This window comes from Micromys minutus, assembly GCF_963924665.1.
Source record: "Micromys minutus genome assembly, chromosome: 27".
Classification (NCBI taxonomy): domain Eukaryota; kingdom Metazoa; phylum Chordata; class Mammalia; order Rodentia; family Muridae; genus Micromys; species Micromys minutus.
Window position 1 is genome coordinate 21,321,952 of NC_137962.1, and position 17,259 is coordinate 21,339,210.

At 46.5% G+C, this 17,259-nt stretch overlaps 1 protein-coding gene across 1 annotated transcript; it reads right to left on the reverse strand.

Moving 5' to 3' along the window:
* Positions 1-339: 339 nt before the first annotated feature.
* Positions 340-16,580, reverse strand: TMBIM6 (transmembrane BAX inhibitor motif containing 6). The gene is made up of 10 exons (XM_080939134.1): positions 16,507-16,580; positions 8,166-8,251; positions 7,696-7,804; positions 5,794-5,914; positions 4,616-4,664; positions 4,421-4,518; positions 4,183-4,262; positions 3,786-3,886; positions 3,119-3,194; positions 340-1,872 (listed from the first exon to the last, which is right to left on the reverse strand). Exons 2-10 carry the CDS (start codon positions 8,219-8,221, stop codon positions 1,849-1,851), a joined length of 714 nt encoding a protein of 237 aa, XP_080795260.1. The 5' UTR covers positions 8,222-8,251; positions 16,507-16,580; the 3' UTR covers positions 340-1,848.
* Positions 16,581-17,259: the final 679 nt, after the last annotated feature.

Genomic DNA, 17,259 nt, shown 5'->3' on the forward strand with positions numbered 1-17,259 from the left:
GGGGAGGAGCCTGGCCCCCGGAAGTGAACCCAAGTGTTGCAGGGTGAGTGAGCTGCACCTCCAGTCCGGAAGCTGGTGCTCATCCTAACTGTAGCAGCCACAACCACAGACAACCCCAGCAAAGGCCAGGCTGAGGAGAGGGCTCTGGAGGAGGCCTGGGCTGGACAGAGAAAATTTCACCATTAGTGGCATTAGGGACTCCCGAGCGGGAGCCCGAAGCGTGCTCCTTGCTTCTGTCTGCCAAGAACACACTGGCCACAGCTCCCGGCTCCCACTACCAATGACAAGAGCGCCAACCCCAACCCAGCCTGCCCCTGACTGACACACTACGACAGCAGGAAAGGTTAAGGAAGTTTCTTTATTTTTTACAAATTAAGACTATGTAGATATATTTTTTAATCAAAAACACCGTTGTCTTCACAGTATGAGTTAGAGAACACAGCCTGAGCTGGAAACAAAGAACCAGGGACAGAATGGAGACGGCAGGGATACCTGTGTTAAAAACCTATTAGGCATTTTATTTAAAAGTAGTTTTTTATATCTTTATCATTCTTGGCACTGTTTCTAAAGAAAAACTCCTTTTTCCCAAGCAAAAAAGCACAAGAGATGGAGTCTGGCTTCAGAAGGTGGAACTCGGTCAGGTCCTGAGGCCCCACAACGCCATCCCTCAGGTAAGCTCCAGCCAGGAGGAGGCATCAGGCAAACAGGGTGCCACCTTAGTGCACTGTGTCAACTGTACTGGCTGTGAGCACAGAAAGCCAAAACCTCCCTCCTACTGGGAATGGGCTGCCAGTGGCTTGGTGGCCAGGGCCACGACCACTCCGGGTGCCACCTTTCTGTGCAGACTGTGGTGGCCCACAGTTTGGTCAACAGGCTTCCGCCTAAGAGACCAAAAATTTCTGGAAACAGGTGGATAAACCCAAATAACTAAAGTGCATCTGTTAGCGACTGTTACCCACAGCCTCACAGCCCTGGCCTGGCACTCCCGACTATGTCTAGGCAGACAGATAAAAATGCACTGACCCTGCATGGTCATGGTCACCCGGAGCTGCAGCCCTTACCTAAGCTTGTCTGGCAGGACTCAGTATGATGAGCCCTGGGGCTCGGCCAGTCTCCTTTCCTACCCTTTCCCAAGACTTAACCACAGCCACCTAGTGGAGACCAATCGGTAACAAAGGTTGATAATTGTGAAAAACAGCAAAGAAAGATACAATGGGGAACCTTGTTCTCTCTGCCCTGCCATCCACTCAGACCACGGCATGTCCCTCCTGCACTCAAACCTTCCCCCCTCCCCCCGATGGGAAGCAGGCAGATCCGAGGGCCACTCAGGAGTGGAAAGAGCACCCACTAAGCTGCATCCCTTCATCATGGCGAGGCAGGAAGAAAGGCATTTGCCACACTGAATTGGGCAGTCGAGGAAGGAAGCACCCCCAGCGTCCACTCTGGCAGGCCTGGCAGCTCAGGATAGGTAAGCTCCTTTCCAAGGCAAGCGCTCACTGGAACTGTGAGAACCGAACCCCAGGGCCAGCGGTGCAGGGGTCCGTCTGCGAGGCTCGGCAGGGCACTACCATCTGCTCTTTTCTCACTCTGGTGCACTGGCTGCCTGGCAGAGCGAGTAGCTGTGAACGATGGCTGACAGAGAAGGGAGCGGGAAGAACCCCAGGATACAAAGCCAAACTCCAAACTATATTCACTAATCAGTTTTTTGATCAAAAAATTCAAAGTAGAGAAAACCACAAAGTACAAAAGGTTTCCTGATGCTTTTCATTATCATAGAACATGACACCTGTGATGGGCGCAAAGAAAAGGGGTGGAGGGAGAAGGCGAGCTGGGGGGCTGGCGGCCACCTCACTTCTTCTCTTTCTTCTTGTCCTACAAAGGAAGCAATCACCCAGTTAGTTTTCCTCCCCATGCACAAACCCAAATGAGTGAGCGCTGGCCAAGGGTGTTGGGGAACACAAAAGAGCCCTGCCAACCCTAGGTGTGGGTCCAACACACAGCCACCCAGCCCAGCAGCGGGAGGAACCAAGCACACAGCGTCACCGTGCCCAGTTGTGACCTCACAGAACCAGCAAACATGGCTTGGTACCTCTACTGCACACTGTCTGGTATTTCTAAATCGTGTTTATAAATAAAAGCTCATAGATTCCTTCCTCTACCGTTGGACTACACTGACTAGTAAATTAGTTTTGGGGAGAAAGAATTAAGATCAGCAAAAATAAGATTAAAAAATAAGACTGGGGGCTGGAGAGATGGCTCAGTGGTTAGAGCACTGACTATTCTTTCAGAGGTCCTGAGTTCAATTCCCAGCAACCATGGGGTGTCACAACCATCTGTAATGGGATCTGATGCCTGATTCTGGTGTGCCTGAAGACAGCCACGACCGGGCTGGAGAGACAAGCAGTGGTTAAGAGCACTGGCTGCCCAGGCACACCTGGGTTTGATTGCCAGCACTCACACTTCGGCTCATAGTTCTAACTCCAGTTCCGGGGAATCCAGTGCATGTGGTATACATGCAGGCACTCACACATGTTCATTAAAAAACAGCCTTTAAAAATGCAGGGTAGGGTGCATGCCTTTAAATCCCAGCACTTGGGAGGCAGAGGCAGGCAGATCCCAGTGTTCAAGACCAGCCTGGTCTACAGAGTGGAGTTCCAGGTCAGCCAGGGCTACACAGAGAAACCTTGTCTCCAAAAACAAAACAAACAAAAATACTTTTAAAAAAAATTCAAAGAAATTAACAAATAGATAAACGGATCCACTTCTGACATTCACAATAATAGCTGTCACAACACATCTAATGAAACATCCTTTTCTGAGACCTAACCATCTCTGTAACCTTAAATTCTTCATAAGGTGCAACATTGCTTTCAGACACCAAAGTTGTCTGCCATTTGAAACTCACCTCAGGAGTTAGTTAAGATTTAAGAAAGGTGTTTTTACTTTGTCGGCAAAATTTACAAAATTTACAAAAGGTAAAATGGTTTACCTTTTGTGTGAGCGGCCTACCTCTCACACACTTCTGTCCTACATATGTACAACCCACTTTTCAACAGCTCCCATCTACAGAGGCTGAGCAGGAGCCCCTCTCTCCCGTGCAGGCGGCAGGCTGACTAACCTTCTCATTGAAAGCCAGGATCAGCATGAGCTTCCTGAAGAGTGTAACGAAATCTAAGAAGAGGTCAACACAGTGCCTGAAAGAGAAGAACAGTTCACTCTCGGCTCTCTCCTTCAGCAGGAAACCCCAGGGGGCCACCCAACTCGGGGGTCACTTCTCCAACACTCCACCCAACCAAGAAATAGTTGGGATCCTTTTAAACTCAATTAATCCACAAAGCATCAGAAGACCACACTCTGAACAGAGACCAAGTCTGAGCCTGGAACAACCCAGTACCACTACCTAGTGATGAGGCCGAAAGGTGCTCTACTTGACAAGTTAGGATGCCCTCTCAGTACACTGGAAAGCAGAAAAAAGAAGGCTGTTCCTTTACTTCTGGCTGCCTGGAGGTGGAGGCTGTTACCACTGTGCCCTGCTGGGGGGTGGAGCTTGGTGGAAGGCCTGGTCTCCTGCTAGTCCAAATCTTGCCTAGCACCGGTCAGGCCCCGTCTCTAATCCCCGGCACCGCATGAACTGCTGGTGCCTTTAACCCAACACTCAGGAAGTAGAGGATACTAAGTTCAAGGTCATACTTAGCTATACAATGAGTTCACACGTATGTACAGTTATGGGATGGAACGGTGTGCTTCAACCTGTGCTCACCAGATAGAGTGGGTCTCACACTTACCAGATGTAATCCTTATCTCCGTTTTCAGCCTTTTCAATAATGAGCTGAGTATCAAAGAGGACAAAGCCACACATGACCAGCAGCCCCATGTACAGGTTTGCCTAACAAAAGTAAGAGATGTAGTTAGTGCAGTAGAAAAACAACGAACGAACTTGCAAATATATCACACACTGACCCAGAACACAATCCTGCCGTCATGCCTTGGGGTCACTAGTCTGAACTGAGGAAAGCCGTTCCTCCTGAGCTGCTAGCCATGTGCCTTCCTGCTGATGCAGAGGCTACGTCCTGTGACGGCTCTGAAGGTTTGAAGGGCACTGCCCAAAGGAAGTGAGTGCTGTAGAAGGTCCACCTCCTTTGGTTTAGAGTTAGGTAAGGAAAGTTCTCTATAGAACCTCACCTGGAACAGCCACATGGATCCAAAGAAAAGGTTCCCCAGAGAGGACAAGAACATGAGGCTCATGGCTGACATCAAGATACCTGTAAGACACGGCAAAAGCTGCCATGAGAAAAGCCAAAGCAGGCCACAAACAACCACAGGCCATTTTTAACCTCTCCTCAAATGTAGGCTTTTAATTTCACCCGAATCCCCGACTGCATGGCTAGAGCAGAGCCCAGAGCCCATTTCCAGCCCATACCTCCCAAGAAGAGGTAGCTCCGGCGCCTGGCGTAGAGGGCACTCAGACTGAAGCAGGTGAAGATCATGGCTGTGCCCATGAAGGCCGTGGGGAGAATGCTGTGAAGGACAAGGCCGTGAGCTGGGAGCGACAGTTGTGAGGCCTGTATTTTGCAGGCATATCACAAGGGTGTGAAGACACAGACAGTACCGTTACCTGGGGTTGACAGCAATGCACAGATCCAGAGCAGGTCCCAGGCCAACTCCTAGAAGGGAACCCGGAACACACACCCGTCAGTTCTCAAGAGGGCCTCTAAACGCTGCTCACAGGCATTCACTCGAATCACAGCACAAGCACATGAACTAAAACAATTCTTACTCTACCCTTTCCTCATTTTTCAAGCGAATAAACAGCTAGAGTAATTGATATATCTATCCTTGTAGCTCAAAACTATGATGTCTTCAGGAAGACTAGAAATTAGAAACAGCAAAGGGCAAATGTCAAAGGTGTCTCTGAGACTATAACGTGGGCCAGACCAGAACAGAGAACAGGGTAAAAGCAGGCAGGGTCTGGTAAGCCAGCAGCCTCACTGAAAGTCCTGCAGGATCAACCAGACCAGTTGTGCAGGGTGTCACATGGCAACAGGCAGCAATTTGTCTCAGCCCAATACTTCTATCCTGATAATCTACCCTAATACCTTAAAAGCTAGTGTTCCCTGAGTCTTATGTCTTAATTCCTAAGTTTCTTCCTTTCTACAATTCCCGTAACACCATATAGATTAGACTGTCACTGAGAACCTACTATGAGCCAGCGTTCTAAAGTGTTTTACTTACATTGCTCCAGACTTGTTTCCTTTAATGAGAATTCTAAAAGAGATGAACTCTACCCCGCTCCACCCCCCAAGACAGGGTTTCTCTGTGTAACCCTGGCTGTCCTGGAACTTGCTCTGTAGACCAGGCTGGTCTCTATCTGAGATCTGCCTGCATGTGTCACCACACTCAAAAACTTTTGCCTAGATTTTCTTAGTTTATGTCTACCATTTAAAGTCATGGGCCTCATTCATTTGAGCCACATCTTTTTTTTTTAATATATAAAAATAACTCAGTTACTAGTTACAAAGTGCTACTAGAAGATGTTTAACTGTATATGCAAGATGGACCCGCATCAAACAAGGAAACAGTACAAAGCAAAGCAACCAACCAACCAGGACCAGTGAGCACAGAGAAAAGAGCCTGGGAGGGAGAAATCCCAGCAATGTAATGGAATTTAGGGAAACTACACAGAGAGCTGTTCTGAAAGATTTGTACAAAGACAAAAAGATATGCCAGTTGGGTACATCAGTCAGAGTTAATATTAACACCTTCTCCTGCCCATGGGACAGCATGTTCACATACCTGTAAGAAAGGCGAAGCCAGCGAGAAGTCCCAACCTTTTTTGCTCGGTCTCATGGCTGTGAGGTGTTGCCATTAGCCAAATCATCAAGGCCAAGGAGCCCAGAGCAGAGAGGAGGCCAGCCTGTGGGAGCCAGCCAAACAACACATAGTTGAAAGATTCCCACTTATATGTTTAAACACTCATCTGACATTTCTAACATCTGCTTCTTTACCTAGAAGCAGAGGAAAAGGCAGCATTGTTCTCGGAGTGAACAGGGCAGGGAAACCAGAAGCCTTGAAGGTGAGGGCTAAGATCATGGTTGGTGCCAAAGGCTCTTTGTGGTCCATCAATTACAGAATTACTCAAGACAGACAGAAGACGAGCCAAACCATGAAGTGCTAGACTGACACTGCATCTGCCATAAGCAGAAACGACCCCTTTGTCCACTTAGAGGAAAAAGGGGGAATCACAAAGAATCATCTCATGTCTTGAGCTCAGTTGTTTGATCCCCAGGGCTCAAACAAAGGCAGAAACTCTCTCACTGTGGCCCACACACACATCCTCATGGCTGATGGGACTGTGGAAGACTGGTGGGTAGGAGGTGGGTGTTCTTGGGATCCACCTCTGCGGTGTGCCATCACAGGTACACATAGTACTGTCTGCCTTGTAAGGTTTTTGGTTTTTTTTACAAGATTTATTTATTTCATGTATATGAGTACACTGTAGCTGTCTTCAGACACACCAGAAGAGAACATCAGATCCCATTACAGATGGCTGTGAGCCACCATGTGGTTGCTGGGAATTGAACTCAGGAACTCTGGAAAAGCAGGCAGTGCTCTTAACCACTGAGCCATCTCACCAGCTCCCGCCTTCTAAGTTTAAAATTGCTACTTTTGAATTTCCTACAGTAAACATCAGTTTTGTTGACAATAATAATCTTTTTAAAGGAAACCATGCCCACAGGTATTATAACTCACTGAGGATGCTCAGTGGCCCTTAGAGATGAAGCTTTGTTCTGACTGCTGAGAGCAGGTCTAAGTCCAAGTGGACTGAATTAGGAATTGAGGGCTCCAGAAAACAGGCATCTGCAACCCTCCAGTCACACATTTAGTAAATCAATGGACTGCCTTTACATTACTTCAAACAAAGAACACACAACCAGAAGATAAACCGACCCAGAACTTGCCCTTCTGAGTGCCTAGAGCAATTTTTCATATAGTCCCTGGCAGGGACTGCCTGAACAAAAGGCAGTCCATGACAGTGGCATATGCCAACAAAGACACACCTCTGTGCCTATGCTGAAAACAGGCACTCTAAACCTGGCTGCTAAGAAACTTCAAACTTCTTGGTTATTCTTTAAAAATAAAAAATGTGCCTTCTGGGGTTGGATGGATGTCTCAGAGGTTAAGAGCACTGACTGCTCTTCCAGAGATCCAAACCCAAACTCTCTTCTGTAAGACAGCGGGTTGTTAAAGGTTTCACCCAGGCAAGAAGATAATTAAATGGGTCAAATCTGTACGCCCCACCCTTGCCTCTTCTGACAACTGTCTAACTGAAATCTTGTTCTAAGTGTTCCACAGTCACTGAGGCAACAAAAGAAAAGATGGGACAGCACCATGACAACGAGTGCCAGCACCTAGTTTAAGCTGAGGATGGATGGGGTCTTGTCCGTCAGCTGACATCAGCCATGTACCTTTAGGGTTAGTCTTAAGTGCCCAGTGGAAGAGATTACAGTGCTCAGTGAGTGTCCAGAGGGAAACATCCACTAAATATAAACTCAAAAGGCTTAGTAATGTCCTGAATACTGGCTGAGTTCTGAAATCAAACTACTGATAAAGATATTAGAGGAACAGGCCTGTTAGAATCTGTGCTATTGCACCCAGAGACAGAAATGAATGAAGGACTGAATGAATGAAACTTACCTGGATGAAATGTGTGACCACATGGACATAGGCCCCTGCTGCCGCCACAAACATACAAAGTGCAAAACTGGCATAGACCTTCTTGAGGTGCTGCTGTGTTGAGGGCGTTCTAGGAAAGAATGGTGTCACACGTCAAGGCTCCATGAGTTTACTCACCTAAGCTACAAACTACTCCTCTCTCCCCTTTGCCAGAGGAGTAAGTGCAAGTTTAAGAAACAGTTTGAGATACTTTGGGAAGAACATAGTATAATTAAAAAGGAATGTTTAAAAATCAAGTTAACAGAATTTTTAAATGCTCAAGAAGAGCCCAAACCCAAAATACACGAGCACTAAGTGACCAAACTAAAACCAATGACTTGCCAGAGACTACGAAGCATCCCCAGAACCTGGCAGATCTGTTTACTGATGCAGAGAAAAGAAACCAGGTATGACCAGAAACCCAAGGGCCACAGCAAGGTTAAATCACTTACATGTGGGAAAATTTTAAGAGGGCATCAAAGTTGATCTTCCGATCAAATATATTCATGGCTCCAAAGTCTGTTCAGCACAGCCTCCGCTGAGAAGAAAGAAAAGCGTATTTATAGACATGTGGACACCAGCACAGACACTGTTCTTATTAAAAAAAAAAAGTTTTGAAAAATTAAAAGTTCCCCATCACTCTTCAAAAGATATGAAACACCTTCTCCCTAAAAGTATTTTACTATCATTCTCCTTGAAAAAAAACAGTTTATAAGAAAAACTTTCAATTAGCAATCTAGTTAAAGGAACCTCCGACCATTAGGGCATTTCCCCCCTGGGTTTTATTCTTTGAGTGAGTGTCATGGAGAGCAGAGGTCAACTTCGGGGAGTGAGTCCTCACCTCCCAAGGCAGCACAGCACTGGTGTGAAGGACTGAACTCAGGGCAGCACAGCTAAGACCTCCAGAGCCTTGGAACAACTATGCCACCGCTTTAAGATACTAGAGCACGCTCTCAGAAAAGGAACCTCAAAGATTAAAATAAAAGCTATAAGGGCATTTACTCATTTCAGGCATGGTCTCACTACATAGTTCTAGCTGGCCTCATGGGCATGTGCGCACCTGAGTATGTGTATACATGCATGTATATATGCATACATGTACATGCATGTATACACACACATGAATAGATATGAGCATGAGCACCACATGCACATAGTTCCCGAGGACCAGAAGAGAGTATGTGATTACTTGGCCCTGCAGTTACAGGAGAGTATGAGTCACCTAATACGGGTGCTTGTAACCAGTGCGAGCTTCGGTAGGAGCTGCAAGCATTCTTAACTGCTGACTCACCTCTGCTGCTCCTTCCAAACCTTTCTGTTTGTTTGTCTATGAGGCTCTGACTATGCAGACCAGGCTAGTCTTGAACTCAGCTCTGCCTGCCTCTGCCTCCCAAATGCTAGGGTTAAAGGCATCCGCTGTGCCTGGCTTCCCTGGACTCTTTCTTATAGAAAGATTATAATCATATACATACTCCCTTATATTTTTTTAAAACTTTGTGTGTTCTCTCAATTGTATGTGTGTGACTGTGGACATGTGCTTGCCACAGCCTGCATGCAGAGCTTAGAGGATGGCGGCCTTGGGCCTCACCTCCACTTTGAGACAGTCATTTTGTTCTCACTACTGTATGGGCCAGGCTAGCTGGCCTGTGAGCTTCTAGGGATCTTATTGTCTGCCTTATCCACACCCCACAACTGTGCCTGGCTTTTACATGGTTGAGGACTCAAAATTCAGGTCCTTAACATTTTCACAGGAAACATTAGCCACTGAGCCACCTCTTCAGCCCACTTGATATTCTGCCCTTAGAGTTCCTAAAGGGTAACATCTACCTTCCCCTCCTCCACACAGAGCAGTATTTTACATAAAGACTTAAAATAGTCTTCCTAAGTGGTATATACAATGCTCTAATATTTAAGTGTATATATCCTGAAAATTCATCAAAACTGGAAAATGATGACACAATGCTATCCCTGAGTTAGACCCTATTCCAGTTTTCCCAACAGTTCAATGTTATATGGCATTTCAGAATCAAATCAGGGCACCTACCACCCCCTTCTCATTGTGACCCTTGGGGAGCCAAACATTTGAGTAGTGTAACCACCTCCCCCATCACCCCAGAAATTTAAAACAAAAACCAAAACCCAACCAAACTACATGCACGTTCATCATGCTAATGCCATAAAGCCAGACTAAGTGTTGTGCTCCTCTTTCTTCATCCCTGTCACACAGTCAGATCTAATCAAGAGCTTTCACCTCTCCTAGTTCTCACTAAACACACAACGCCCATTCTGTTCCTAATCTGCCAAAAAGGGGAAGGGGAAAGGGGAGGAACCATTAACCTGCAAAGTTACAATCCTACAGTCAACTTCTGAGGCATTATGGACCAATAGAAAGATGCATTCTTACGGCTTTCTAAGTCACCACACCAAAGCTCTCTTCCCTCAAAGGAAACAATCACAAAGGTTAGAGCTGGCTTTCTCAGATCGCCTCCTTTCTCCTCACAACCCTGCTTACCTTGACTCTTAATTCAGTTTCTAAGAACAGATCTGGAGAAGCTGCAAAACCTACTACAGCTACCGCTCTCCTCTCCAAGTCACGGGCCCCTGTGCCCTCTTGATCCAGATGGCGCAACTATTGCAGGCTGTTGCAAGGCCAAGCCGTCTTCCATAACCACACTGAGTTTACTCTCCAGAGAGCACACTTACAGGACGGTACAGTCCAGCAACTGGAAAGTGTCTGTAAGGCTTCCATTAACACTCCTAATGACATCCCCAGGGAGAACCTGCAACCTACAGTCAAGTCTCAGTTCTCACCATCCAAGTACTGAAGTACATCTTGCTTCCAATTTCAAGCATCAAGGGGGAGGGGACCAAATATGCCCAGGGGATTGTTAGTCAAAAAGGGGCAATACTCATGTAATCAGACCCCTCTGAGAGGAAACTGACAGAGAGCACAAAGAGCTCTTCTTTTCCAGTTTGCTCTTTGACATGTTCCAGAAGGTACTACCTGCCTCTTTCTGAGGCTTTCAGTTGATTTAAAAAAAAAAAAAAAAAAAAAAAAGAGGCAGGTTCTGGAGAGGGTTCAGCAGTGAAGAGCACTGGCTGCTCTTTCCCAGGACCAGGCCTAGAACTCACAAGTCTGCCTAAGGCTCTAAGCCCAGTTCCAGGGGATGCTATGCCCTCTTCTAAACCCCGAGGGCACCAGGCACACATGTGCTGCACTGACATATTTGCACACAAAATGCTCAGATTAAAAAAAAAAAAAAAGTAAGGCAAAGAAGCCTGTGGATAAGAATGAGGGAATCAAGTACTTAGTTTTACTTGACTTAAAGTCATACACACCACCCTTCCTCCTCAGGCATCGCTGTGAAATGCAGGCTCACTACACAGCCAAGTCATTCTTTCATCTGAGGTCCCAACTGCTAGGATTCCATGTGTCCCACCAGGGTAAAACTTCCACTGTTTGGTTTCACTACCTATTTCAATTAAAAATAAAAAAATAAAAAAAAAAATAAAAACAGGGCTTCTGTGTGTGTCCCTAGCTGTCCCAGAACTTGCTATGTGGACCAGGCTAACCTCAAACTCAGAGATCCACCTGCTTGCCTGTGCTGAGTGTTGGGATTAAGGGCATAGACCTCCACACCCAACCTACATCAAATCTTAAATGAAGTATGTTAATTACAGCAAGTTTAATACTGTTACAGAGGCATGGGAGAGCAATGAAGGTCCAAGAGATGGCTCACAGGTAAAAGCACATGCTCTGCAGCCTAAGGACTGGGTTCCATCCCCAGGTCCCACGCGAATGAAGAATGCTGACTCTCAAAAAGTCCTCTTCTGGCCTCCACATAAATGCTGGGTCGTGCACACACCCACAGTCAAACACAACATGTATATACACACAGTAATAAAACTTCTAAACTTTTTTAAAAGTAGTAATGTATATACTTAATATAATGTCATATTTCATTTTGGCAATGTTAAAATGGGGAAAATCAGGTCTCAGAAGGAAGGAAATGTAATTTTGCTCCAGAGTTTTTCCAAATTATCAAGAATAAAAGTATAAACAGAGATAAAAATGCTCCCTCAAGGTTTTGTTTCTGTTCTTGAAACAGAGTCTCACTATGTAGCCCTGGCTGGCCTGGTACTTCCAAAAGAAATCCAACTGCTTCTGTCTTCTAGGTGCATGCTGCCATGCCTGGACTGGAGTTTGGCTCGCTTGCCTAGCCCTAGGTAACTAAGGCCCTTACAACACCCAACAACTCAGGTGTGGTGGCACTGCTGTAATATCAGCACTTGGGAGACAAAGTCAGGATAAACTTAACTTTGAGGAGTAACCTGGGCTAAATAGTAAAGCTTAGTCTTAAAAAAGAAAATCCCTGATCTATCTCATTATAAACTCTAATTCATACAAAAACCTAGAGACAGATCCCTAGTTTTAGAGAGACTCAAGTCTTGAAATAGTGTGAGATTATTTACACAAAATTAAATGGCAGTGCCTCCTGGGATCATAGAAAATTTGTTTAATCACAACCAAAACCCTTTGACTAAATGCCTGCCCCCTGCCCCCTCCCCCTGGTTTTTCAAGACAAGAGGTTTCTCTGTGTGGTCCTGGGTGTCCTGGAACTTGTTCTGCAGAACAGGCTGGCCTCAAACTCAAGACATCCGCCTGTCTCTGCCTCCCAAATCCTGGGATTAAAGGCATGCACCACAACTGCTGCTCTATGTCTCTGTCTTTAAGGCAACAGGAGTTCCAAGCATTAACAGAATCTGTCAGACTCTGTTATGCACATATTGCTACAGCTTTGGGAAGTGTCACTAAAACTGTGGTTAACAGAGCCAGCCTCCTCTGCCAAAGCCACTCCAAATTACACAACAAAAAGCAAGAACTGAGAGAAACATGCCACTAACCCTGGCATTCTGGAAGGCTGGACAGGAGAGAAGGTTCAGAAATGTCCTGGGTTTCAGAGTTGAGACTTACTAAAAACAAAACCACCCCCAGCTGGAAGGCATGGCTCAGTGACAACACTTGCCTAACATGATCAAGGCAGGCCCTACATTTAACCACCAGCATTCAAACACACACATACACAACACAAACTTCCAACTTTACTGCATAGCTGCACCAAGGGCAAGCCAGGCATTTCTGTGACCTTTTGCTCGGGGGATAAAGCCTATCTGCTCTTGTTAAATCCCTTGTCCTAAAACAAAAGATTATCTAATACTGGCCTTCCAAGTACGTACATGCACACACAAAACCTGCAGCACAGGGACAGAAACTCAGTGACAGAGTGCTTTCAAAGCACGCAAAAGGCTCTCCCATGACTGAACAAAAACTGTAATTTTATCCCGAAGGCTCAGCAATACTTCTTTAAAGGAGAAAGTGAAGCTAAAGAAATAAAGAGGAAATATAAACAAACAAACTGAAATCTGAAGGAACTTGATAAAACTCACTTCTAGTTAGAACTCCCTTTGTTTAAGCTTCCTCTAACACATTTACACTGTCCCTAGCCCCAGAGTGCCTCTAGGTGCTCTGAACAGCCCAGTAACTACTGAGTGATAAGCTGCAGAGGTGGAGTTCTGTTGAAGTGCATTATTAGTTTGACGTTTTTTCTGCTACCCTAGGAAGTAGTCAATTTCAAGAGAATCCAAGGTGTTCTGTTTCAGCTAAGGCTGGGCCTACATCATAAGACAGTGGTTCCCAACCCACCTAATGCTGTGACCCTTTAACATAGTTCCTCATGCTGTGGTGACTGCCAGCCACAAAATTAGTTTTGTTGCTAGTTCATAACTATAAGTTGCTACTGTTATGAATCATAATATAATATTGGATATGTAGGATATCTGCTTTGTGACTTGGTGAAAGGGTCATTCAACCCCAGGTTGAAAGCTGCTGTCCCAAGGAGACCCGAAGTCCTAGAGCTTGTACTTAAATCAAAAACCCTGGGTTAAGCTACCACTGTATTCATCTCTGGAGAGGGTTGCCTCGGAACCAAGACAGACATTACTGGAAAATGCCTACCACTTACAATTTCTTTGAGATGGGGTCTCTCTATATAGTCCGGGCCATTCTATAACTCATAGAACAGGCTGGCCTTGAACTCACGGAGATTGGACTGCCTCTGCCTTCAAAGCTCTGGGATCAAAGAGGTGTGTGCCACTTCGCCTGGCTCAATTTATTATTCTGAACCAACTCTGAAACTACTGAATTGCCTTCTCCAAAACCACAACCCTGGCAGAAGTGAAGCCTGAGAAGCTTCAACACATAATCTTCCATTAGAAACCAGCCATCCCTCCTCCCCCACTGTTATCCCCCCCACAACAGAACAAGCATTAATCAAGAACAAACCAGACCTGCAACTTCAAGATTTATTTACTTTTATGTGCATTGGTGTTTTCTCTGGATCTGAGCCCGGAGGTCAGATCCTGTGCAAGTAGAGTTAGGGACAGTTGGGAGCTGCCGTACAGGTGCTGGAAGAACAGCAGTGCTCTTAAGCAATGAGCCATCTCCCAAGCTCCAACTCCACAGCTTCAAGTCACCCTTCCTCAGCTAGCCCAGCAGATACTACTCAGATTCGATCCTCTCTCTAGTCTTGAATACTGTACTCAGGAAATATGTACTATCATAAAATTTGGTTAGAAACTGTCCAGGAACAAAAGAGGACAAACTACCAGATCCTACAGCCAAGTCAAAGTACCAACATGTAGAAGGGAGAACATCCTGAGTGACTGACTCCCCTGAGGGATGTTGATACCCTTGGGTAGTTTATGAAATAAAATGAAACACTTTAAGTCAGTGCATTATCTCCAACGATGACAAGGGTCAACTTGATTCCTTCTGGACAGGGCTCAAGATAGCCCAATTAACGGGGGGGGGGGGTGGGGGTGGCGGCAGGTAATTCACACCCTAGTATTTAGTGAAATGTGCATACAGTGTTTAACTTGCTAGTTTATATGTTAAATGCATACACCAAGATACACAAGCTTCACATTATGTCCAAGCGGAACAAGTTCCACATTAAGTTTTTCTTTTTCTGAATGGCAGTGTAATAGTGGTAATAGAACCTGGAGTTTCAAATCCTGCTTTTTCTACCACATAACAGTGAGAAGATAGTTTTACTTAATCTCACTTCCCTCTCCCAACGATAACATATGATTAATACCAGTTCTATTGCCTCTCAATAAGAAACCCACGGATGCCTTCTCTGCAGGGTGCTGACCCAACATTAGTGCTGATCTGGCCAACATTGGAAAGGAAAAGCAGGGGAGTCAGCACCAGCTTTGGGTCTCCTGACCTTTCACTGCAGTGCAATTTCACCCACGGCAGAAAAACTCGCTTTCACTGAGGCAGCAGACATATGTCCTTCCTCCCACAATGTACTCTTTAGCATTTCTACCATGTCCAAATTAATGTCTCCTTTTCCTAGTCAGATCTACAGGGAAATGAGGAACCTCAGTTCCCCATGATGAATAATGGAAGAGGGAAACTATGGGTCCAGGTTACAGGCGGCTTCTAAAGCACTCCAGCCATTCTCTACTGGAGGAAAACTGAAGAGAATAGAATAGAAAACTGAAGAATGTCCACTTGTTCTTCAAGTTATAACAGAAAACAATTTAGACAATAAAGAAACACCAAAGACAATAAATGTAGCAATTACAGACTTAAGTGTGTTCGCAGAAGGCAAGAAGAAAACGTGATTACGCAATTCAGGGACATCTTTCTTGAACCATACCTCTTGAACTCCCCAAGCAGCCTCAAGATAAACCATATACAAATATTAATAAATAACTACAAAGCCTGCCATTGACCTTCAGCCTTAAAACTCTTGTCTGCGTTTCAGGCAGTCAGCGTCTAAAGTGTTACATATTCACAGGTAGTTTGTGTAATTGGAGAGTCTCAAGTTCATAGTCGTTTTGTTGTTTGGCCAACAGAAGCCTGATTGGACAGGCAAAGCAACCTGGCCTGGCACCAGACAACTTGTTTTTCGTTTTGTTGTTTAAAAAAGAAAAGAAAGAAACGAAGGCAGGCTTCGTTTATCAGAGTTATCAGAGGCTTAGTCAGTCAAGAAAAACAGCGCCTAGCGCCGCCCTTCCGGAGCCGACTTTGGGACTCACCCAGGGTTCAGGACCAAGCAATCAAGGCCACCTCACCTGTCCAGAGGTAACCAATCAGATCAGAGTGGGGCTGCTCCGTGGGGCTGGGGAGCCAGGCCAAACCCGAAGCTTCTCTACCGTTGGCTTCTAAGTAACTAAGGAATCTCGCGTGTCACAGAGAAGTGTGACATCACCTGACCCGCCGTGACAGGGCAGTCTGTCTAACCAGGCCTACCTCAAATCCCCAACCCCGACGGCTCACCCAGGTGAGGTGGAGGAACCCAGAGAACGAGCGACCGAGCTCGCTACTGGGTGGGGCGGAGTGACCACAACGACACAGCTTTCCCTTTCGTTTACCTCAGAGTCAGTTGTGTGTGTTGGGGGGGGGGGGTTAACCTGTCCCGAATTCAAGCCCTGAACTCGGCTGAGGAGAAAGAGAGGCAAGCGAGGGTCGCTAAGAGACCTTCGCTACCACAGAGACAGGCCCAACTGCCCGGGAGACCCCGCAGACTCGCCCCCGCCGGCGCTGCTGCGCATGCGCGGCACTACTTTCTCCCCGCCCAGCTTTCCTTCGATCTCGACGCAGAGCAGGCCAGGTTCCCTAAGGAGCTGATCTGTCCGAAAATGGAAGCTACTACTCGCTCCTGCTCTTGTTCCCTCCGTATCCCTCGCTCCCGGTTTGCCCGATCCTAGTTTCGCACGTACCTTCTTAACCCGCCTCTCCGGAGCTTCCCCGCTCTGCTAACACCGGATGTGCTCTGAGTCTCCGGGGGTTGGCGCTGGAAGTCTACCCACACCCCCCCAGGGAAGCCCCGCCCTCACACCCGCCCAGGCAAGTTTTCATTGGCCTTTATCTGCGCCGCTGCCTGTCCGTTGGCTGCACGTTCATAAACAGCAGCTGCTTTCGTCAGAGTCATTGGCTAGTAACCCTGCCAATCAAGACTTTAACCACCAACCGACATCTTAGCTATAGGCCTCCGCCTTCTTCCCCATAGGAAGATTGGACGTCGGTCTGGGGACCTATGGAGCGGAAAAAGTGAAATGGGGCGTGTCAGGCCTAGACTGCTGTCACGTGAGACCACCCGTGTCCCGAGATGCTGGTTTTAGGCTTCTCATGGATGGTAAATAAGGAAAGCGAAGCAGCCCTCTCTGGAATCTCTCATTGTTTTGTTTTTCGAGACGGGGTTTCTCTGTCCTGGCTGCCCTGGAACTCACTCTGTAGACCAGCCTCCCAAGTGCTGGGATTAAAGGCATCTGCCACCGACGCCTGGCTTCTTCGAGACATCTTAACACTGAATATAATGGAGCTTAAGTTTCAGAACACCCTTGAAGGTCCAGCTATTTTATAGAGACCCAGGGACCCTAGCCTGGAGGATCTGAGGCCACCTGGTAGCCCGGAAGCCCCAAGTAACTTGGCTACAAAGACCACAACCACCGGCATGGAAGTGGGTGGTTCTT